Genomic DNA, 19158 nt, shown 5'->3' with positions numbered 1-19158 from the left:
ACGACAGGCTGATGAACGAGAGGGTGCGAACCACCGCGAGGTACTCGTTGTAATAATAAACTACGCGCCCACTCCTGCAAACGTCCCTTCGAATAATGTATATTATTATTATTTTATGAACAATAATTTTGCGGTGGAAGAAGGCCGAGGGTTCACCCCACGGTGATGAAAACGTTCTGGCGGAAAATGCCGGTTAACCGCGTCTCGCAGTTGGCTCTAGCAAAATTCCTTAACCACCCTCACCATCTCCCTAAAGCTCTATTAATCACTGTGCCTTTAACGTTTTATCATTGCACCACATTCCCAAGGCCGCAGCCATCACAAATCGGCGTACTCACCGTTTTTCCCTTTATGTTCTGTAACTTATATCTATCACATAAACCGCCGTGAGAATACCGTCATCGTTAAAATATTCAGTTTGTTCGATTCATCAAATTTTTTCAACGAAAAAGTTGCATAAGGTAAAGTTGTTATGGACTGCCCCAAGCCATCGTTCCTAATTAGGGACTTGATTGGAGACGTTTTGCAGACATCCAAGTCGTCGGGTAATTGTTTTTACTCAATAATTAATAATTATGTAGTAAATTATTCAACACTTATCTGAACAAGATATATCGTTTAACATTTTTGTATTTATCTTTTAACGTGAAGATCATTTTATGTAGATTTTTTAATTAGGTGATTTAAATTCAAAGAATATAAGTAATTAATAGTTTATGGTTTTTTAATTATTCGTAATGATTATCATAATTTATGCGGAACATAAAATTATATTAAGAATAAATTATGATAAAATAAAAGTTGTATTTTCAATTAAGGCTAAAGAGAAACAATTTATTAATGGTAATTATTTATGAATTAAATGCAAAACAAACTTTTAAATTATTATATTTAAGGTTTTAAACGTAGAAATACTAAAAAGCATTTTTCTCTTGTTAGTTCTAAATTATAAAATTATTTTTTAAATAATAATTGCCAAAAAATTTAAGTTTTCTATATGGATAAAATTGCAATTAACCGAATTATTTTTGTATTTCATGTTCTTGGCGTCTAAGGTTTTTATTATTCTAATACGTTTTATTTTTCAATTATTTGTAATTTAAATTAATTATTATGATTACATGATAATTTACCGGTACTAAAACTCAGACTTTTTTAAAATAAATGTTATTTATTTTTTTTAAATACAAGGTAACTGCCTGAAACGTTTCAAATGTACCATAAGAAATTAAAATTTTGAAATTGTTAGTATTTTGAACACTACATATTTAAAACGTAACAACGCTGCTAGAATTACGATTGACAAGTTGATCTTTAAAAAAAAAAAAACACATCATAGTAAAACCAATACCTTCTCAGCTTCGCATCGGAGCTAAAATGTAATTTATAAAATCGAGAATTTTCACACAAAAATAGCATTCGGTAGCCATTTTCACCACGAAGACAAGTCCAGAGGTCAAATTTTTTTTTTCAAATTAAAGTATATTACATTAGCTTTAATTTAAGATATATATAAAAGTGTCAGACCTTCCGGAACATTTTCAAAAGTTAAGTTGAAAAAGTTAATTTTTTGTGAAAAAGTTGTCATTTTAAATCCCCCCCTGTGGGCAGGTTAAGTGTCAGATTTACAAAAAAAATATACCAAATGATAGGTAAAGACATCAAGCATCTATATAAAAAAAAATTATATTGATATGTTCATTTTTGAAAAAGTTACGGCAGTTTTTAGTAAAAAAAATTGAAAAAATTTCGAAAATTAGCGATTTTTAAATTTGTAATTTTTTTGGAGGTTTCCCCCATTTACGGGGAACGAGGGAAATTTTTTCAATTTTTAAGGGTAATGTCTTCGACTAGATACGATTTGTGATCTTTTGACGTATCGTTGAAAGAAATCGATCCAATGAGAGCTGAGAAAAAGTGGTAACAGAAACAAAAAAAAAAAAACGCATCATAGTAAAACCAATACCTTCTCAGCTTCGCATCGAAGCTATAAGGCGGCAGTAGTTATACATCACTGAATATTTTTCATTTATATATTTTAATAATCCATTAAAAATGTATTTATATAAACTATAAAATTAATTAATTATAAATATAACATTTTTATATATGCGTAAAAAAATGATTCATAAGCATAATTAATTCTTAAAAAAAAAAAAGCCATGAAATAAATTTTCAATGAATGTTATGTATAATTTAACCGTTTAATTTATAAATAAATTCGTAAAAATTTAAGTGCCTTCGCTATTACAAACAAAAAATACATGTTCTAATAGAAATCGACAAAAAAAAAATCAAAACGATAAGTTAAAATGCAAATTTAATAGAAGAATAACACATTAGAAAATGAACTTTTGGACAAATTGTTTACTTTAAATGTGAATTGATCATTATTTTTGACAAATAATAAGCAAGTAAATTGAGAGGGTTTCAAATCAAAAAATATTTGTCAGTTTCATCTACCCTTTAATTGTTCAATCATTATCGGTTAGAAATGAGGGGAACTCGTGTTGTTTTTAAAGTCTTTTCACATTGCCCAGCATGAGGCTCGCGATCGGATAAAAGGACGCAATTACTACTGTGCAGTGATAATTCAATGGTCCGTCGTGTCGCATGTGGCTGAGACCCTCTTGAACACGTTCGTTTCAACTAAATCCACTTTTAGTGTTTATTTACGGGGGTGAACTAAAGTTAGAATATAAAAAGAACATTTATAGTGTATAACATCACGTCGTTTTCTCAGACTTCTGCATACGGTTTTAAATAATTTACTCAAGTTCAATCTGAAAATGAAGAAAATAAATTAGGAGTATGTTAATATTCAGGTATTTGGGCGCATAACGAAAAGTTTAAAATTTACAATTGAATTTTTACTTTATTTTAGTTAAAAAAAAATCCAAATTCTACTGTACAACGGGCATTCCCAATGTGTTTTTACTCGGCAAAATTTAATTGGAAATTTAAGAAATTGGTAACATTCAGTGAACTAAACTTGGATTCTCGATTCACTAACAATATGTTATGCTTATCACCACCTATGAAACAGAATAATAAGAAATAAATTTATTGCCTAATCAAAACTCAACGAAACAATTTTTTACTCGCATAAGATACAGTGAAGAATTTATAATAAACGGTTTGGTAGAAAAATAGTTATGATCTGGACGATTTGATAATGTGTGGTCAAATTAAATTTTTAGATTTATTTATATAAATATTTATCAAAAATTGTTCACAGGGTATGAAAATTATTTACATAAGTAGTTAATTTATTATTTCACTGTAATTTTAGTTTGAAAAGTCACATTTCCTTTCAGGAAAAAATATTTCGTGTTTTTGTGCTCCTTAAAAATCACTATTATTTGTCTTGACCAACTTTTCACAAAAACTTTTCACAAAAACTGTTCATATATTTTTTTACATAGCATTAACTTCACATTATTTAACTTACATGTGAAACATCGAAGAGATGGTTTGCTTTTGATAAATTTTTATGATTAAATTTGAGCGTGTACCGTGTAATCATACTTATTTAATGATAATATGATTTCCTGATATTACTGAACAATATACATATTTTTATATTCATGTTATTTATTTGAAATCCAATGTTAAAAATATTTTTCTTCGGGACTTTGTGGTAGAAGAAACGATTAAAATATTAATTTGAATTAAAATTTTTAGATTTATCAAGTGACGATAGTACTGTGGACATGGACGATCATACAACGACCGTCAGTAGTTTTGCAGTATTGCCATTGTTGATGCAAAAACATCATCACAGTCATTACCATCAATTTCACCAAGACATGACTAATGGTAATAAATCTTGTGGAAGAAAAGTTCGACGAAGACGAACCGCATTTACACATGCGCAGCTTGCGTTTTTGGAAAGAAAATTCAGATCACAGAAATACTTATCAGTAGCTGATAGGAGTGATGTGGCCGAAATGTTGAATTTATCGGAGACTCAAGTAAAAACATGGTATCAAAATCGAAGGTAACGCCAAAAGAATAATATTTTTTTCGAATATTGTAAAATGTTAATGTACTTTTTAAAGCCATCATAACAGTAGTCACATGAAAAAATACGATTATAAACAAGCTGTTCACATAAAATAAATATAAATATTCTTAATCGTGTAATAAGACACAGTATTTTTAATTTAAGAAACAAATTAATATTCGATAGATAATGAAGCCGTGCTGTGAGTAGGTGAAGATCAGTAGCTTACGATAGATTTTCAATGGCGATCAATGATATCAACCCTATTAATACTCATTAATAAACGTTATTTGCATTCGGTAGGGTCCTCAAGGTATTTCACGGGGGTTATACAATGGAAATATATCAAACCTCCTTGAAAATGTTGACTNTGAAATGTTGAATTTATCGGAGACTCAAGTAAAAACATGGTATCAAAATCGAAGGTAACGCCAAAAGAATAATTTTTTTTTCGAATATTGTAAAATGTTAATGTACTTTTTAAAGCCATCATAACAGTAGTTACATGAAAAAATACGATTATAAACAAGCTGTTCACATAAAATAAATATAAATATTCTTAATCGTGTAATAAGACACAGTATTTTTAATTTAAGAAACAAATTAATATTCGATAGATAATGAAGCCGTGCTGTGAGTAGGTGAAGATCAGTAGCTTACGATAGATTTTCAATGGCGATCAATGATATCAACCCTATTAATACTCATTAATAAACGTTATTTGCATTCGGTAGGGTCCTCAAGGTATTTCACGGGGGTTATACAATGGAAATATATCAAACCTCCTTGAAAATGTTGACTAAATCCCGTAATTAATTCAACACTTAATTATTTATAGAACAAAATGGAAGCGTCAAAATCAGTTGCGTTTGGACCAACTCAGACAACAGTCTACCGATCCGCCTGATTGTGAATTCGGTCAAAAGCATCATAGATTACATCCAGCGACAGAACAAGTACCTCTTGAAGCTCACCAGGAACACCGAGTGTTTTCTGTTACCAATGAATCGGAAGTTTCGGGCCCAGAATTNATGCTGTGAGTAGGTGAAGATCAGTAGCTTACGATAGATTTTCAATGGCAATCAGTGATATCAACCCTATCAATACTCATTAATAAATATATTTGCATTCGGTAGGGTCCTCAAGGTATTTCACGGGGGTTATACAATGGAAATATATCAAACCTCCTTGAAAATGTTGACTAAATCCCGTAATTAATTCAACACTTAATTATTTATAGAACAAAATGGAAGCGTCAAAATCAGTTGCGTTTGGACCAACTCAGACAACAGTCTACCGATCCGCCTGATTGTGAATTCGGTCAAAAGCATCATAGATTACATCCAGCAACAGAACAAGTACCTCTTGAAGCTCACCAGGAACACCGAGTGTTTTCTGTTACCAATGAATCGGAAGTTTCGGGCCCAGAATTTTCTAGTTCATTACCAGCGAGGTTCCTTGGGACTCCATATCAGGGCGCTGGTGGGGCACGATGGAATTTTTTAACTACGGCTGCTGCTTTAGTGCGGAATGTATCTTACGTACATGGTTGTCACATGTAATGAACAATGAATACAAATCATGTAACAGTGGGCTATAGGAATGGCGTGTTTTTCCTTTAGTTATTTCATCACCGTATGAAATCGATTATTGATAGTACTCACAACACTTCAAGCAGGGAAATTTGGAAAGTAATATTGAGGCAATATTCTTTACCAAAGAACCAGTATATTTAACATGTGTATAGATCATCTCTATAGATTTATTAAAGAGAATCTAATCAAAGACATTACTATTAAATTGAAATTTATTTTTAGTATAATTGTACATTATTAACAATTTTAAGGAAGATTAGATCTCGTGTACTTTTTTTAGATCTCTCACGTACATGTAAATTAATTATTTAAATTATATAAACATTGGATTTAGAAATTTTACACCACTTGAAAATTATTCTTTTAAGATATAAGGGTAATGTTGAGACGTTATATCTAATGTATATAGAAGTGAAAAATTATAACATTTTAAATACAAAAGGACAAATTGTTACTTATATGATTTATATTAATCATATAATTAATAATATTTGTATGAATAATAATAATAATACTAATTAAATACAAAGGAATGTAAGAATTCGTTAGAAATATTGTTAATTTATTCTTATTATGTTAAAAATGTAATTTTTTATCGTTTGTTTTATCTATACTTAAAATATATTTAAATAAATGTAATGATAAAATACTTTCAAGTTTAAAAAAGAAATAATTAAAACGATTGTGTAATTGTGTTTCGGATTTTTTTTTTTTGAGGAGGGACGTTTTAGAACTATTTGAACCCAGGCTTTCTTTTAAATGCAACTCAAATGCTATACAGTTTTCAATGAAATGTTTTCTATAACTATTTTTAAGTCTGCCTATTGTTTTCTTTTTTTAATTAAATTATAATAATATATTTAATACTACGAATACGTAGTATTCTTTTTGAAACGAATACTTAAGTAAATATCGTAGAAAAAATAATCTAAAACTAATAACCTAAAGTATTGGTTTTACAAATTTATATATATATATATTTATTTGTTGTCACTATTTCTCAGGCTCTACCGCTTTTGCTTAAAGATCTGTAAAAAGATAACAAATTGTATCTAATTGAAACATTATCCTCAAATTTTCATACATTTTTTGACTAATTGCCATATTTTTGAAAAATAAATAAATCAAAACGTTTTTTTAAATACCTTAGATAAGCCACTTTTATCAAGCATATTTTTTTTTTTGAAAATCCAATTTTTCCAATTTCATTTTTAAAAACGATCTATAAAATCGAATACCTTTAAATACCTATATATCTTAAATATGTATCTCTACTTAAATCTTATATAGAGTACGTCAGAAACATATTTAGGATTTATAGTATACTCCATTTTTATAATTTGGCTAGTTTTCTGTTTACTCGCCTTTATCCCAACTACTTGAGGTTGGCAATTTTTTTTTTAATTTTTACCCATAGTTGGAAAATTTATTTTATACTTTTCTAAAAATAATCTGACTAAAATTTTCTTCGGATATGATTTTTTCTTATCATTAAATATAAAATTACTTTCTATAATTATAATTATGTACCTTTTTTAGTTTGAAAAGTAATTCTCCTAAAATTACAACATTCTATTAGTAATTAGTATTTTGTAGTTACATGGTATTTCGGTCGCGATGATATAAACTATATTTTATGCATCGTAATATTAATTTATTAATAAAGAATTCATTCCTAGAAAGCCTTCTAGGAATGAAAAAATAAAGAACTTGACCTCCCTTACATTTTCATATTTGATGATTTTAAATGGGAGGAGTGAAGTGATGAATATATTTTGAAGCTTTCCGAAAAATTAGATTTTTTTAGCTCATCTTTCCTAATTTTATACAAAAATTTCGTCTTAAAACACTTTATAATACTGCAAATTTTGATTATATAATCTAATAAACATATATTGATCATATACAGAATGATTTTTTATTTTAACCTACACAATTACTCATAGATAAAAATAATTTATTCATTTTTTTTTTTTTTGGATAACTTTTGTTATATACTTTTCTTGAATTATTAAGTATGTAATAATTTTTAAGTTTAATAAGGGTGTTCATTTTGATTTTTCAAAACTAACTAAGTAAAATTTTATACAATTAGAGACTAGAGACTATAATATAGTCTTTATATTATAAAGAAATACTTTGAGTCATTGTTGTAAGGCACACAATTGTTTTAATATTTTGCTTATTTATATTGTGAATTTTGATAAATAATGACAATGGTCATTATAATTTATTTATTTTAAGCAGAGAGCTTTTAAATTTAGCATAATGGATTTCATATTCTTTATTTAATTTCAAGCTACATAACATATCATTAATCTTACTCCGGAGCTTGTTTAAAATAATTAATATTTGCTTAAATACTGTCACGGTGAATATTACTAGGTATCTATTATGGTCAATTAAGACGAAAGAAAATTCACATCAATATTCTTTCTACAGAAGAATGCACTGAATTGTTATCAATTTTTATGAGATAAGCCTTGTTGCTACATTCAAAATATATGGATAAATGTATGCATTTGAAATTTTTTTAAATTAGCTACTTACTTTTAATTATCATTGTGAAGTTTTAAAAAAAAATCATTCTAACACTGTGGTATAATTCTTTTAGAAACATTTAATAAAATTACAATTATAACATGTTAAATAAAAAATATTACACTACTATTTTATCCCAGACATTTTCTCCCTGTGGAAATTACTTGATCACTGGCAACAATTATGGAATAATAACAGTGTATAAGTAAGCTAATATATTTGCAAACAAAAGATAGACTTATAACAATTTAAAAAAAAGTTTACATTTAATATTTTAATTATTATAATTTTATGTTTATAAAAATTAGAATATTGTTCCTTTTTATTTTAATCTTGTGAATTCATTATTAGAAGCTTTATAAATTTTTTTTTAGTTTAAAATATGAACTACAGCCAGAAAACGATCTAAAAATCCGAGAAAGTGATAACTCATACGATTTTGAAATGATTCGAAAAATGCAAATAAATAGCTTAGTGTCAGGAGATAAATTTTTAATAATTGGTGGAGTTGGTTTAATTGTTGGTGTTGACTGGGAAACTATTATTAAAACAAGTTATAGTGAAAATTCTAAAATTGAACCTCTTAGTATTAGTTGGAGTATAAATATTCCTTCTCCCAAGTAAATATAGCCTTCTTCACAACACATAATTTATTTTAAGTAATGCAATATATATAAATATATTTTAATGTTTAGAGATTCAATGTTAAGCGTAGATGTAAATTGTATGATACTTAATAAAGAAGACAATATATTATATGCTGGATGTGGTGATAACATTATTTATATTTTCAACTTAGAATGTGGTGAAGTAATTCATAAATTTGAAGGACATACTGATTTTATACATTCTATTGATGATTTGTAATTTACTAGATTTATTATATAAATAAAATATGAAGAGGTTTAATTGCATAGATGTTTTTTTTAGAGATAATACAATTTCATCAGCTAGTGAGGATGGATCTGTTTTACTTTGGGATAAACGCTCTAAAACTTATACGTCAAAAATAATTCCTTGTAACAACCCTGCAATAAGGAGACCAGATCTTGGAAATTGGATTGCATCTGTTACAATTACTAATGACTGGATGGTATTGTTGATGATAACTTATACATTTATACTTGTGTTAATTATATATATATATATATATATACTTAAAAGTTATGCGGTGGAGGAGCTAAGTTATCGTTGTGGAATCGATCAATGGTTGCACCAATGACTGTTTATAATTCAATTGAGGATTCTGGCATTCATGTAACTAAATTAATGGATGAATCATTATATGCTGGTGGATGTTCTAAATTTTTTTATCAGTTATCTTTTATTGATGAAGTAATGTGTAAAATTGAAACAAACCCAGTTACTATCTTCAGTTGTGTAAATCAAGAAAATCCATATAAGGTAATTTAGTTATTACATTTTAACCTACAATGTATAGACATAAATGTTGTAACAATTTTAATATTAAAATATTAATATCCTTAAGTTTTGTATTGACATAAAAAATTATAAAAATATATATCAAATTATGTTTCATTTTGTATGTTATATTGTATGATTTTAAATATTGGAGCTATAAGTTTGCACTCATTGATTAACTCATTTAAGTTTATTAAAAATAAAGTCATAATTTTTTGTGTCATTATAAAAACATAATGGATAAAAATTATTTGAATAATTTATATAGTTTTATATAGTTTTATTTATTTTATGTTAGCTTCAGTGAATTAATAATAAAACTTTATTATCTGTTATTAATTATTACCTAAACTAGAGAAGCAGCAGTAATTTGAATTCACATTAACTAACTCTTATAGGAGATGAACAAGAATCAAATCTAACATGACTAGATGTTCAACAGGCTCTCATTTAGTGGAAAATCTTCTTGTTTCGTTATATTATATGTCACTGATCATTTGTTTTCTTATTTATTTTTAAATTATTAACTTTTATTTTACAAAATCTATGTTAATTACAAATTTACAATGTACCCTTTATCACATAAAACTGAAAAATAAGGAAAATATTTGATTTTTTGTGTAATTGTTAGTTTTACGATATTGCCAGCCCTAAAGTTTCCATTTTAGTTGTTCAACAGGGTGAATTTTCAATAATTATATTCTTCTTATTTTAATACAATATATTCATATTTTCAGGTAATGTGTCTTGCTGGATCTAGTAATAAAATAGATGTTTGCACTAATCTGAACTACAAAATGACTACTTTGGGAATTTAGTTAAGTTTTAACAAAAAAATGAAATTATGTGCTACTCTCAAAAATTACACATTATTCACAAATTTAAGAACTTTTTTATTTTATTGTAAAGTATTTTTAAATACAAAAACATTTGATCAATTTTTTGATAACTAATTGTAATGATTTGAATTAACTTAATTAAAATTATTTATGGAAAGTGATAATTAAGTATTATTGATAAATTAAAGTAGAGAATTGTTTGTATTTTTAATTCTTGTAGTAAATTTGCATATTTCTTAAATTTTATATTAATTGTATTTATATGTATAAATTTTTTTTATTGATATCTTGAAAAAATGAATTTTTTCTTAATATTTATTTTTTTATAGTATTTTTTTTTATTTTTATTAATTTTTAGTCAAATTTTATTATAAGGTGAAACTATTTAAATTTCTAATTTAAATTGAATAAATCGTAACTTTTATAAACATATTAGATAAAGATATGATAAACTAAACAATATATAATTATAATAACTATAAAATAATATAGGTAGTAATGTATAAACATTATTTTCTAGAAAAAGTAGAATTTTGTTTCAAGCAGTAAAATGTCATAATATGAAATTTTAATTCTGCCTTATTATAAAGGTTGTATCCTCCTATTATTTTTCATTTTTGGTTATTTTTTTTCATAAAATAATGACAAAAAAATACTTATTTAATTGATACAATCAAATTTTTGATTTCACAATTTTATCCTTGAAATTGATCATAAAAAATTACTGTATAAACAATGTATTATAAGATCTAAAAATTTTTATTTCTCCTGTAAAATTAACCATTTTTGACTAACACCCTTTGTAAATTAAGCAACAAGCCAGAGACTTTTAAATAATAAATGTTATGGCCCATTATTTAAAAATATATTACTTGTAGAGTAAATAATTGAGTAACAATAAACAACATGAGTGAGAAATAATCAAAAATTTATTTGAAAATTATTGTTATTAGATATAATTATTATAATGATCTTTAATTTAACAATTATCAATCTTTAAAGATTTTTATGAGTTAATATTGGTAAAAATAAAAATTATGAATCTAGTGATATAAAAAAATTAGTTAAAAAAAAGTTGTTGGAGGAAAAATAATAAGTGTTATTTTTGAAAGTAACTGAAACAATGTAAGATCAAAACCTAATACTTAAACAGCTTTTGAAAAGTGTCCGTTGATTGGAGGTTCATCAGCGGCATAATTTGACATTTCTTGAGGTATCACTGCACTCTCTTCAATGCCTGTACAAGGGCGACACATACATTCTAGTGGAGCCTTTGTTGTAACCTATATATCATAGTTTTGAAAAATTTAAACTAACGGTAACTTTAAATGTTATAAGATAATAATAATATTAATAATTTGTTAAGAATATTACATTTTTTTATTTAAGTGCTAACTTTTTTCAAAAATGAACTGTTTAAAGTCTTATTTATTTGTATCTACTGTACTAAATATCAATTTAATATTTACATAAATTATTTTTTGATGCACTTTTGAGGTGTAACTTTAAAAATTTAAATGACAACCTAAAATTATCTTTGATTATTTGAATTAAATTAGACTATAAGAAATTTAAATGGTCAATACTAGTTATGAAATATATTTTAGTACTTAAAATTAAAAATTTAAAACAACATATAGAGCCTAGTAACGTTTATTCGCGTTGTATTTTTATCATAGCAAACATAAAAGAATACAATAACCTCCTTGAATATACCTCAACATTTTATATGTTTAAAAGTATTCCAAATAATGTAAAATACTTATTTTTTAAACTATACTCGTCCATAAATGATTAACAAACCTTTCTAAATTTTCTTTCGCCTTGTTTGGCTTTAGGACAAAATAGTGATACTGATGCTTCTCGTTCGCCACTTTCTTGACAACACATACATGATCTTTCCATCTGCCAAATTTTCGAACCTGAAACCTAAGAGACGATGAAACTGTAAAATGTTAGTAGTTGTACGGACTTTTTTTTTGAAGAGTAATTTTAGTCTGCAATACTCATTACAATGGGCGTTCTCGCAAAAGATTTGTCCCCTTTATTAAAAAATAAATGTAGGAAAGATACAATTTTTTTGTTTAAAGGCAGTAGTAAACAATAATCTTTTGTATTCCATCCCAAGACGAAATTCTTAGAATGACCTGCTTATTGTCACATATTTTTACCTGTAAGTAGCTGCTGCATCGTCCAGTACACGCAAACGAAGGAATAGGTTTTGGCACGCAACCAGGATATTGAAGGACATGAATAACTGGTGTCACCTGACAATCATCGTTGGATCTTGCTGTCACTACAACCCCATTACCATTATCAGCAAATGCAACATGACATACGGCTAATGCCGTAATATATCCTTTATAATTGAGAAAAACAATATTAATGTTAATGAGAAGGCGTGGACTGGAAAGCTAACTACCCAAATGCACAAAAATTACAGTGGTCTTGCTCGCTCCAATAGCGTTTTGTGTTCAAAAAAAAAAAAAAAAAGGTAAACAAAACAAAAAAAAAGTTCATAAAATTTTTTATAACATAAATCATAATTTCCTAATGGAATTAAAATACATCTTTTTATTTTTGTAATAATAAATAATATTTATTCGTAATAAATATTACATATTTATAATACTTTACACATAATTCTTTGTAAGATATAGCTGATCTCATTACATTATTCATAGCGGTTCTCATCGCTCTATAGAAGGCGGCCCAAGGGGCACTTGCCTCATTGCCACCATGGTCAGTCTGCTCCTATCAATGAGGATACCTTATCCAGCGTTTAATACTTTTGTTTATTGTTTTAATACTTTAGAATAGCACATTAATTTAATAATTATGTATCTGCAATTCAAATTAAATAGAGCTGTTTTAAGTAATGGGCTACATTTGGACATTTTGTTTCTTTAGGAGATTATAAAAAATTTATTAGTGCGACATAAATTTTGATCCCTTCTAATAAACCAATTTTTTTTTACTCCTGGGCATTAAGACTTTCCCTAAATACTATTCTGAAAAGATCATATAAAGATTCTGCATCATAACCAACAAATGTTTTGTCAATTCTAATAAATATTTATTCATTATTAATGATTCACAGTTAAGCAATTGTAAATGTTGTATTAGAGGGGTTCAGTAAGATTTTAGAACATAGAGTAGTGAGATGAATAACCCCTACATTATCCCCCTACTATGATTTTAAATTCATGGAAGAGAGCCTGACCGGGTACCTCTAATAGTAGTACCTCTGGTTTTCTATATGTCAGTACCAAAATTCTTAAAAAACTTATAAAAAAAAATCTGCTTATATTTTAAACAGTAAAAATGTTCCATAGATCAATGTAAATTTCGACAATTTTTATGTATTAGACACATATAAACTAAACCTCAACGTTACATTTCTGTTAATGTTGATTGGTTGATGTTCGTCATGTAAAATAACAGTTAAAGTAATTCAAATATTAATGATTGTATACCCCCAAATGGGAATATAGAAGTGATAATAATGATGGAGAGAAGTCTAAAACCTAATAAATATCAATCACATGCATATAATTTATGATGAAAAAGAAGTCCTCAGATTTGTAGTTAGTAAAAAACAAACTTAAAAGAGTACAAACGTAGAAACGTTTCAAGAGGTTGAAGCTGTAGTGAGAAAGTACTGTCACTATAATATATATATATATATTTATATATTAGGATGGTTCTTAATATTAATGTAGTAAAATTAAAAAATTATACAATCTCAATTAGTTCCAATACTGAAAATGAGTAACGCAATGTTTCAGGTAAATGAGAAAAGATTAACCCGTGTCAAAAAGGCCTAAAATTTGAAAACTTAAAAATTTTGTATAACCGTACATTTTTCATTGGTTTTTTAGTTCAGCGCGTGAAACATAGGATTCACAACAAAATTGTAAGAAACAAAAATTATTTAAAATAATATTTTACACAAATTATATTCTAAACAATTTTTTGATTTACTTATTATTTATGTATAAAAAGTCAATATATATAATTTTGTTGTTAAAATCTCACAAAATTAAGTGAATGTTAGTTATAGTTTTCCAACTCGTAGTAATTTTCGTAATTTATCATAACAGCAATGTTTAATCTTGAATAAATTTTTATCAAACCGTTAAGTCACAATTTATTACAAGAATGACTAAAAAGACGATAAAGTCTTATCAAAACCCATTACTAATATTTGAGACATATAGTTTCAAAACCAGCTAAAACCATTTTTTGAAAATTTTCAGGAACAATAAAATAAGATAATGAGGTTAAGATTTAATTAAAAGATTTTATAATATATATGATATTAAAGCTTGGGAGTATTTACACATTGTGTGTGAATATTTACTTTAACAAAATATTTTTACTAGAGTTATTTAGTTTTATAATTTTTATATAGCTGGTTTTGAAGTTAATATTTTTTTTTCTCTATACATGGCTGGTTTCGAAATTGACTATGTGATATAGGTAGTTTTGAAATAAAAACTAAATATTATATTTTTTACTGCACTCTTTAATCAATATAAAAACTTTTGAAATTGACATTGTTAGATGGGTGATTTTGAATCCAACCATATTTTTCCATGATTAATTTAAAACAGTTATAGCCTGTTTTTAAGTACAATATTTTTACAGGACATTTAGTAAAGTGTGACCAAGAGAAAATACCAAAAAAATCATTTAAAAAAAATTTACTTATAGCTGGTTTTGAAACTATACGCCTCATTTGTCCTAACTATACATTTTTCAAGTTGTTTTCATTAGTTCTACTGCGCCCGTATGATCATTTTTAGATCGTATACATTTTAGTGTTTACAATAATTTTGATATTTTAACATTTTTTTAATACATATTAAAATGACTTCTCGGAAAACTTTATGAAAAGATACATTTATATTTTTGATTGGTTTCCCGTCAAACCAAATTATTGATAGTACGTTACCGTCAATAAGACAAGTACTATCGGTTTTTTTTTTAATATTCGTTATGTTAACCTGAGCATACTTGAAAGCTCTAAACTGACAATAAAAGAGGTAATTATTTTTTGGCAAAAAGTGCGTATACCTATCAGTGCTAAACAGTATTGCATAAAAAAACTTTAAAAATATTATGATTGCGAAGAACTTTGAACGATAAAACACATCGTAGAATCCAATTTATTCGTAAAATATGTTGGAGGGATAATAATAAGTCACTTAGGTAGAAGTCCTGTTTCTGCGCTTCTACCTAAGTGAATAATTAGGTAAATTATTATTAACAATGAGAACAATAGAAACCCGTTTCCTGACTTACTGAACACCCTGTATATAAAACCCAAACCAATATTATTATGCATTTTTTTTATTTGGGAGCAAAAAATTGTTTGGATATCATTACATTTTGTTTTAACTAATCAAAAAAGTCATCCAATAATAAAAACCTAGTTTTCTAAAGAATTCATGCTCCAATCAATTATTTCAAATTATTAAAAGATAATTGTTAGAAGTGAAGAGCAAAAAATGAGGTCTTTCAACTCTTGAGAGGTGGGTGCGATTTTAAAATGTTTGCCCCCACTATTTTTTACTTTGACGCAACTGTTGTCAAATTTTGAAAATGTACCGGAAAGTCTTACACTTTTATATATATCTTAAATTAAAGCTTATGTAATATACTTTTATTTTATCTTCACGGTGAAAATGGCTACCAAATGCTATTTTTGTGTGAATATTCTCGATTTTGTATTTTACATTTTTAACTTTATTATGCTATAACTTCTTGAAAAATGAATGGATCATTACAATTTTTTTATAAGAAGTAATATTTATATACATCTTTCATTTGACATAATTTTTTTTAAATCGGAACATTTCCCTTAATACAGGGGGGGTTTTAAAACATAAAAATGCATATAGAAAGTAGAACTTTTTCAACTTAATTTTTGAAAGTGTTCCGGAAATACTGACACTTTTATATATATCTTAAATTAAAGCTTATATAATATACTTTATTATGAAAAAAAAAAATTTCGGACTTTATTTTATCTTCGTAGTAAAAACAGACATCAAAGTTAATAAAAAAAACACGATTTTTGTAAACAAATTCTTTTTTATATTTTTAACTTTATAATGTTATAACTTTTTGAAAGATATATGGATCAATATAATTCTTTTTTTTATAGATGCATGATGTCTTTACCTATCATTTGGTATATTTTTTTTTTATATGTGACCCTTTACCTGTAGGCAGGTGGGGATTCAAAATGACAACTATTACACAAAACAATTTACTTTTTCAACTTAAATTTTGAAAGTGTTCTGGAAAGTTTGACAATTTTATATATATATCTTAAATTAATGCTAATGTAATGTACTTTATTATGGGGAAAAAAAAATTCCGGACTTTATTTTGTCTTCACGGTGAAAATGGCTACCAAATGCTATTATTGTGTGAAAATTCTCAATTTTATTTTTTACATTTTTAACATTATAATGCTATAACTTATTGAAAATTGTATGGATCAACATAATTTTTTAATGAAAAATAATATTTTTTAATATTACCTTTTTCATTTGACATACTTTATCTTAATCTGGATATTAATAAGGAACTAGCAGATTATGTAGCTTTTGGAATAATCTACCAATTTTTTAAAATTAAACACTATCTATAGATTTGCATCGAAGCGTTTTTTTTTATAGTGATTTTAATCACTTTTAGTAATCATTATACTTGATCCAACTATGCCACGTCACTACTGTACCGCGACCCCCCTGTGATGGGTTTTTTTTTATCTGATCAACCATTTGTCTATTTCAGCGGTTTAAAGTTAAGTGTTTTTTTACAAAAATTATATTGTTATTCTATTGTATTAAATGCATAAATTATTGATGACTATTAATAATCGTGTACTCCTTTATTCCATAGAAGTATATTACTATACATTTTTTAAACAAGTTGCACGAAAAAATTTTCTTGATGTTTACTATTATATGAAGAATAATTTATGGCACATTGAAACAGATTATTGTTGCCTCCATATTACAAAAATCAAATTAGTGATACATTTTTATTTTGTATCCAAATCTTAAAACAATTTAAAAAACAAATGGTTGATCGGTTAAACAATTTATAAGAACAAAATATTTTTCTTAAATTAAGATTATTTAGATAATAAATTAAGATAATTTTCTAACTTACTAAAAAATTGTCGACTGGTGGTAGACATTACGACTCAAAGACCATACTGTGAATAATCTCGAGAACAATAACTCTGTCTTTTGAGCTATAATGCTTCGAACTTCTGATATTTATGATTTATTCGTTGAAAATGACCACCTAGGAAGTTAACATGGTTTGTGTATTAAATAACATTAATAACTATTTACTGAACATGTAATCTTATTTCAACCCAGACAGTTTATTGGCGTCAAAAACAATGAAATAACTTAAAAACACAAATTTTTGTGTACATAAAACTAACTAAAAATACATTCAAGTTCATTTTTTTTTAATTTATAAAATATTTTTACGTATAAACATTTTATATTGATCTTTATTATAGTGAGGCAAACGGACAACCCGTTCTCAAGAAGGAGAAAGATGGCTTTAAGAATTTTTTGTCTGATAAAGAGGATTTTTTTTTTCCATTTTTGAGCGTAATAACTTCAACTAGATACGAATTTTAATCATTTGATTTATCATTAAAAAAATAGGACAATTGAGAACTGAGGAAATAAATGATAGTCACAAAAAAAACCCATATAGTAAAATAACTTTAATATGAATAAGAAACAAACATCAGATTCAGCGAACCCAAAAAAACATGAAGTAAACATCTGTATACTTGGCCTGTTACTAGCATTTTTCTTTCGATTTTTTTGGAGCTTTATTTTAACATACAGTTGTTTCAAATATGAACAATATTGTTTTACCAGAAACAACTTTCTGGTAAATATTGTTCTAAGGGTACACATTTGATATGGTTAAAATTACATATTATTTAGAAGTCTGTTTTAGTAACCGCATAGTTAAATATTTTTACTGAAGGTTTTGATAGATTGTGCTAATCTACAATTGATAAATATCATTCAAAGTTAATTTGCTATTATTTAATGTTAATTATTACATAAAAGTGCGAGTAGAGAGGGCTTATGGTAATAGTCGCTAAGCTAAATCTATTTTTGTCTATTGTTAAAATATTTGTAATTTTGCGTCTCAGTGTGATTACGCGAGTGGAACAAGTAATTGTTTAAAAGACATCAAAAATTTAAAGTAAATAAATCATTTTATAATTAAATCTGATACGGCTTACGTCGCAATGATGAAGTCGATACTGGTTTTGATTGTAGAGACCCGCTTAACGTTTTTTAATGACGAACAACAACAGATTATTTTAAAAAGTACCGAAAAGACGAACGCAATTAATTAAAGACTTCTTATAATATGGCGGCACTTTCGCTGGCGTCCGTCATGATCCTGAAGCGCCAAAAATTAATGGCGACGCTGTGCGGATCGATTCGTCGAGTTCGGTTATGCGACACGTCCGGAGCCGGTTGCGTACATCCTCAACGTTATCACTGACAATGTGAAGAACATTCAGTGGTGTACCACTTGAGGCACATCGACGTCGGCCGTGCTGCACTTGCTGGACTTTGGCACGCGGTGTTTGTCAATATTTATTTTGAATTAGTATTCTTAAAACAATTTAATGCTTTTTTGAAGGTATTTGAGGATTCATTATTCTTTAAACTTGGCCATATTG

At 26.7% G+C, this 19158-nt stretch overlaps 3 protein-coding genes across 3 annotated transcripts; 2 read left to right on the top strand and 1 right to left on the bottom strand.

Moving 5' to 3' along the window:
- Positions 1-308: 308 nt before the first annotated feature.
- LOC126901373 (barH-like 2 homeobox protein) lies at positions 309-6038 on the top strand. The gene is made up of 3 exons (XM_050677787.1): positions 309-545; positions 3685-4000; positions 5247-6038. The coding sequence occupies exons 1-3, from the start codon at positions 473-475 to the stop codon at positions 5566-5568; spliced, it is 711 nt and encodes a 236-aa protein (XP_050533744.1). The 5' UTR covers positions 309-472; the 3' UTR covers positions 5569-6038.
- Positions 6039-8093: 2055 nt separating this feature from the next.
- On the top strand, positions 8094-10689 carry LOC126901370 (THO complex subunit 6). Its single transcript, XM_050677780.1, has 6 exons — positions 8094-8347; positions 8517-8762; positions 8838-9005; positions 9073-9235; positions 9307-9546; positions 10302-10689. Exons 1-6 carry the CDS (start codon positions 8244-8246, stop codon positions 10380-10382), a joined length of 1002 nt encoding a protein of 333 aa, XP_050533737.1. The 5' UTR covers positions 8094-8243; the 3' UTR covers positions 10383-10689.
- Positions 10690-11314: 625 nt separating this feature from the next.
- LOC126901375 (bursicon) lies at positions 11315-17727 on the bottom strand. The gene is made up of 4 exons (XM_050677789.1): positions 17595-17727; positions 12575-12762; positions 12207-12332; positions 11315-11686 (listed from the first exon to the last, which is right to left on the bottom strand). Exons 1-4 carry the CDS (start codon positions 17620-17622, stop codon positions 11549-11551), a joined length of 480 nt encoding a protein of 159 aa, XP_050533746.1. The 5' UTR covers positions 17623-17727; the 3' UTR covers positions 11315-11548.
- Between the last annotated feature and the right edge of the window lie 1431 nt (positions 17728-19158).

The sequence above is a fragment of the Daktulosphaira vitifoliae genome, unplaced genomic scaffold (assembly GCF_025091365.1).
Source record: "Daktulosphaira vitifoliae isolate Bord-2020 unplaced genomic scaffold, ASM2509136v1 Scaffold_3, whole genome shotgun sequence".
NCBI lineage: Eukaryota > Metazoa > Arthropoda > Insecta > Hemiptera > Phylloxeridae > Daktulosphaira > Daktulosphaira vitifoliae.
The sequence above is the reverse complement of the archived record's forward strand: the minus strand, read 5'-3'. Positions and strand labels throughout refer to the sequence as shown.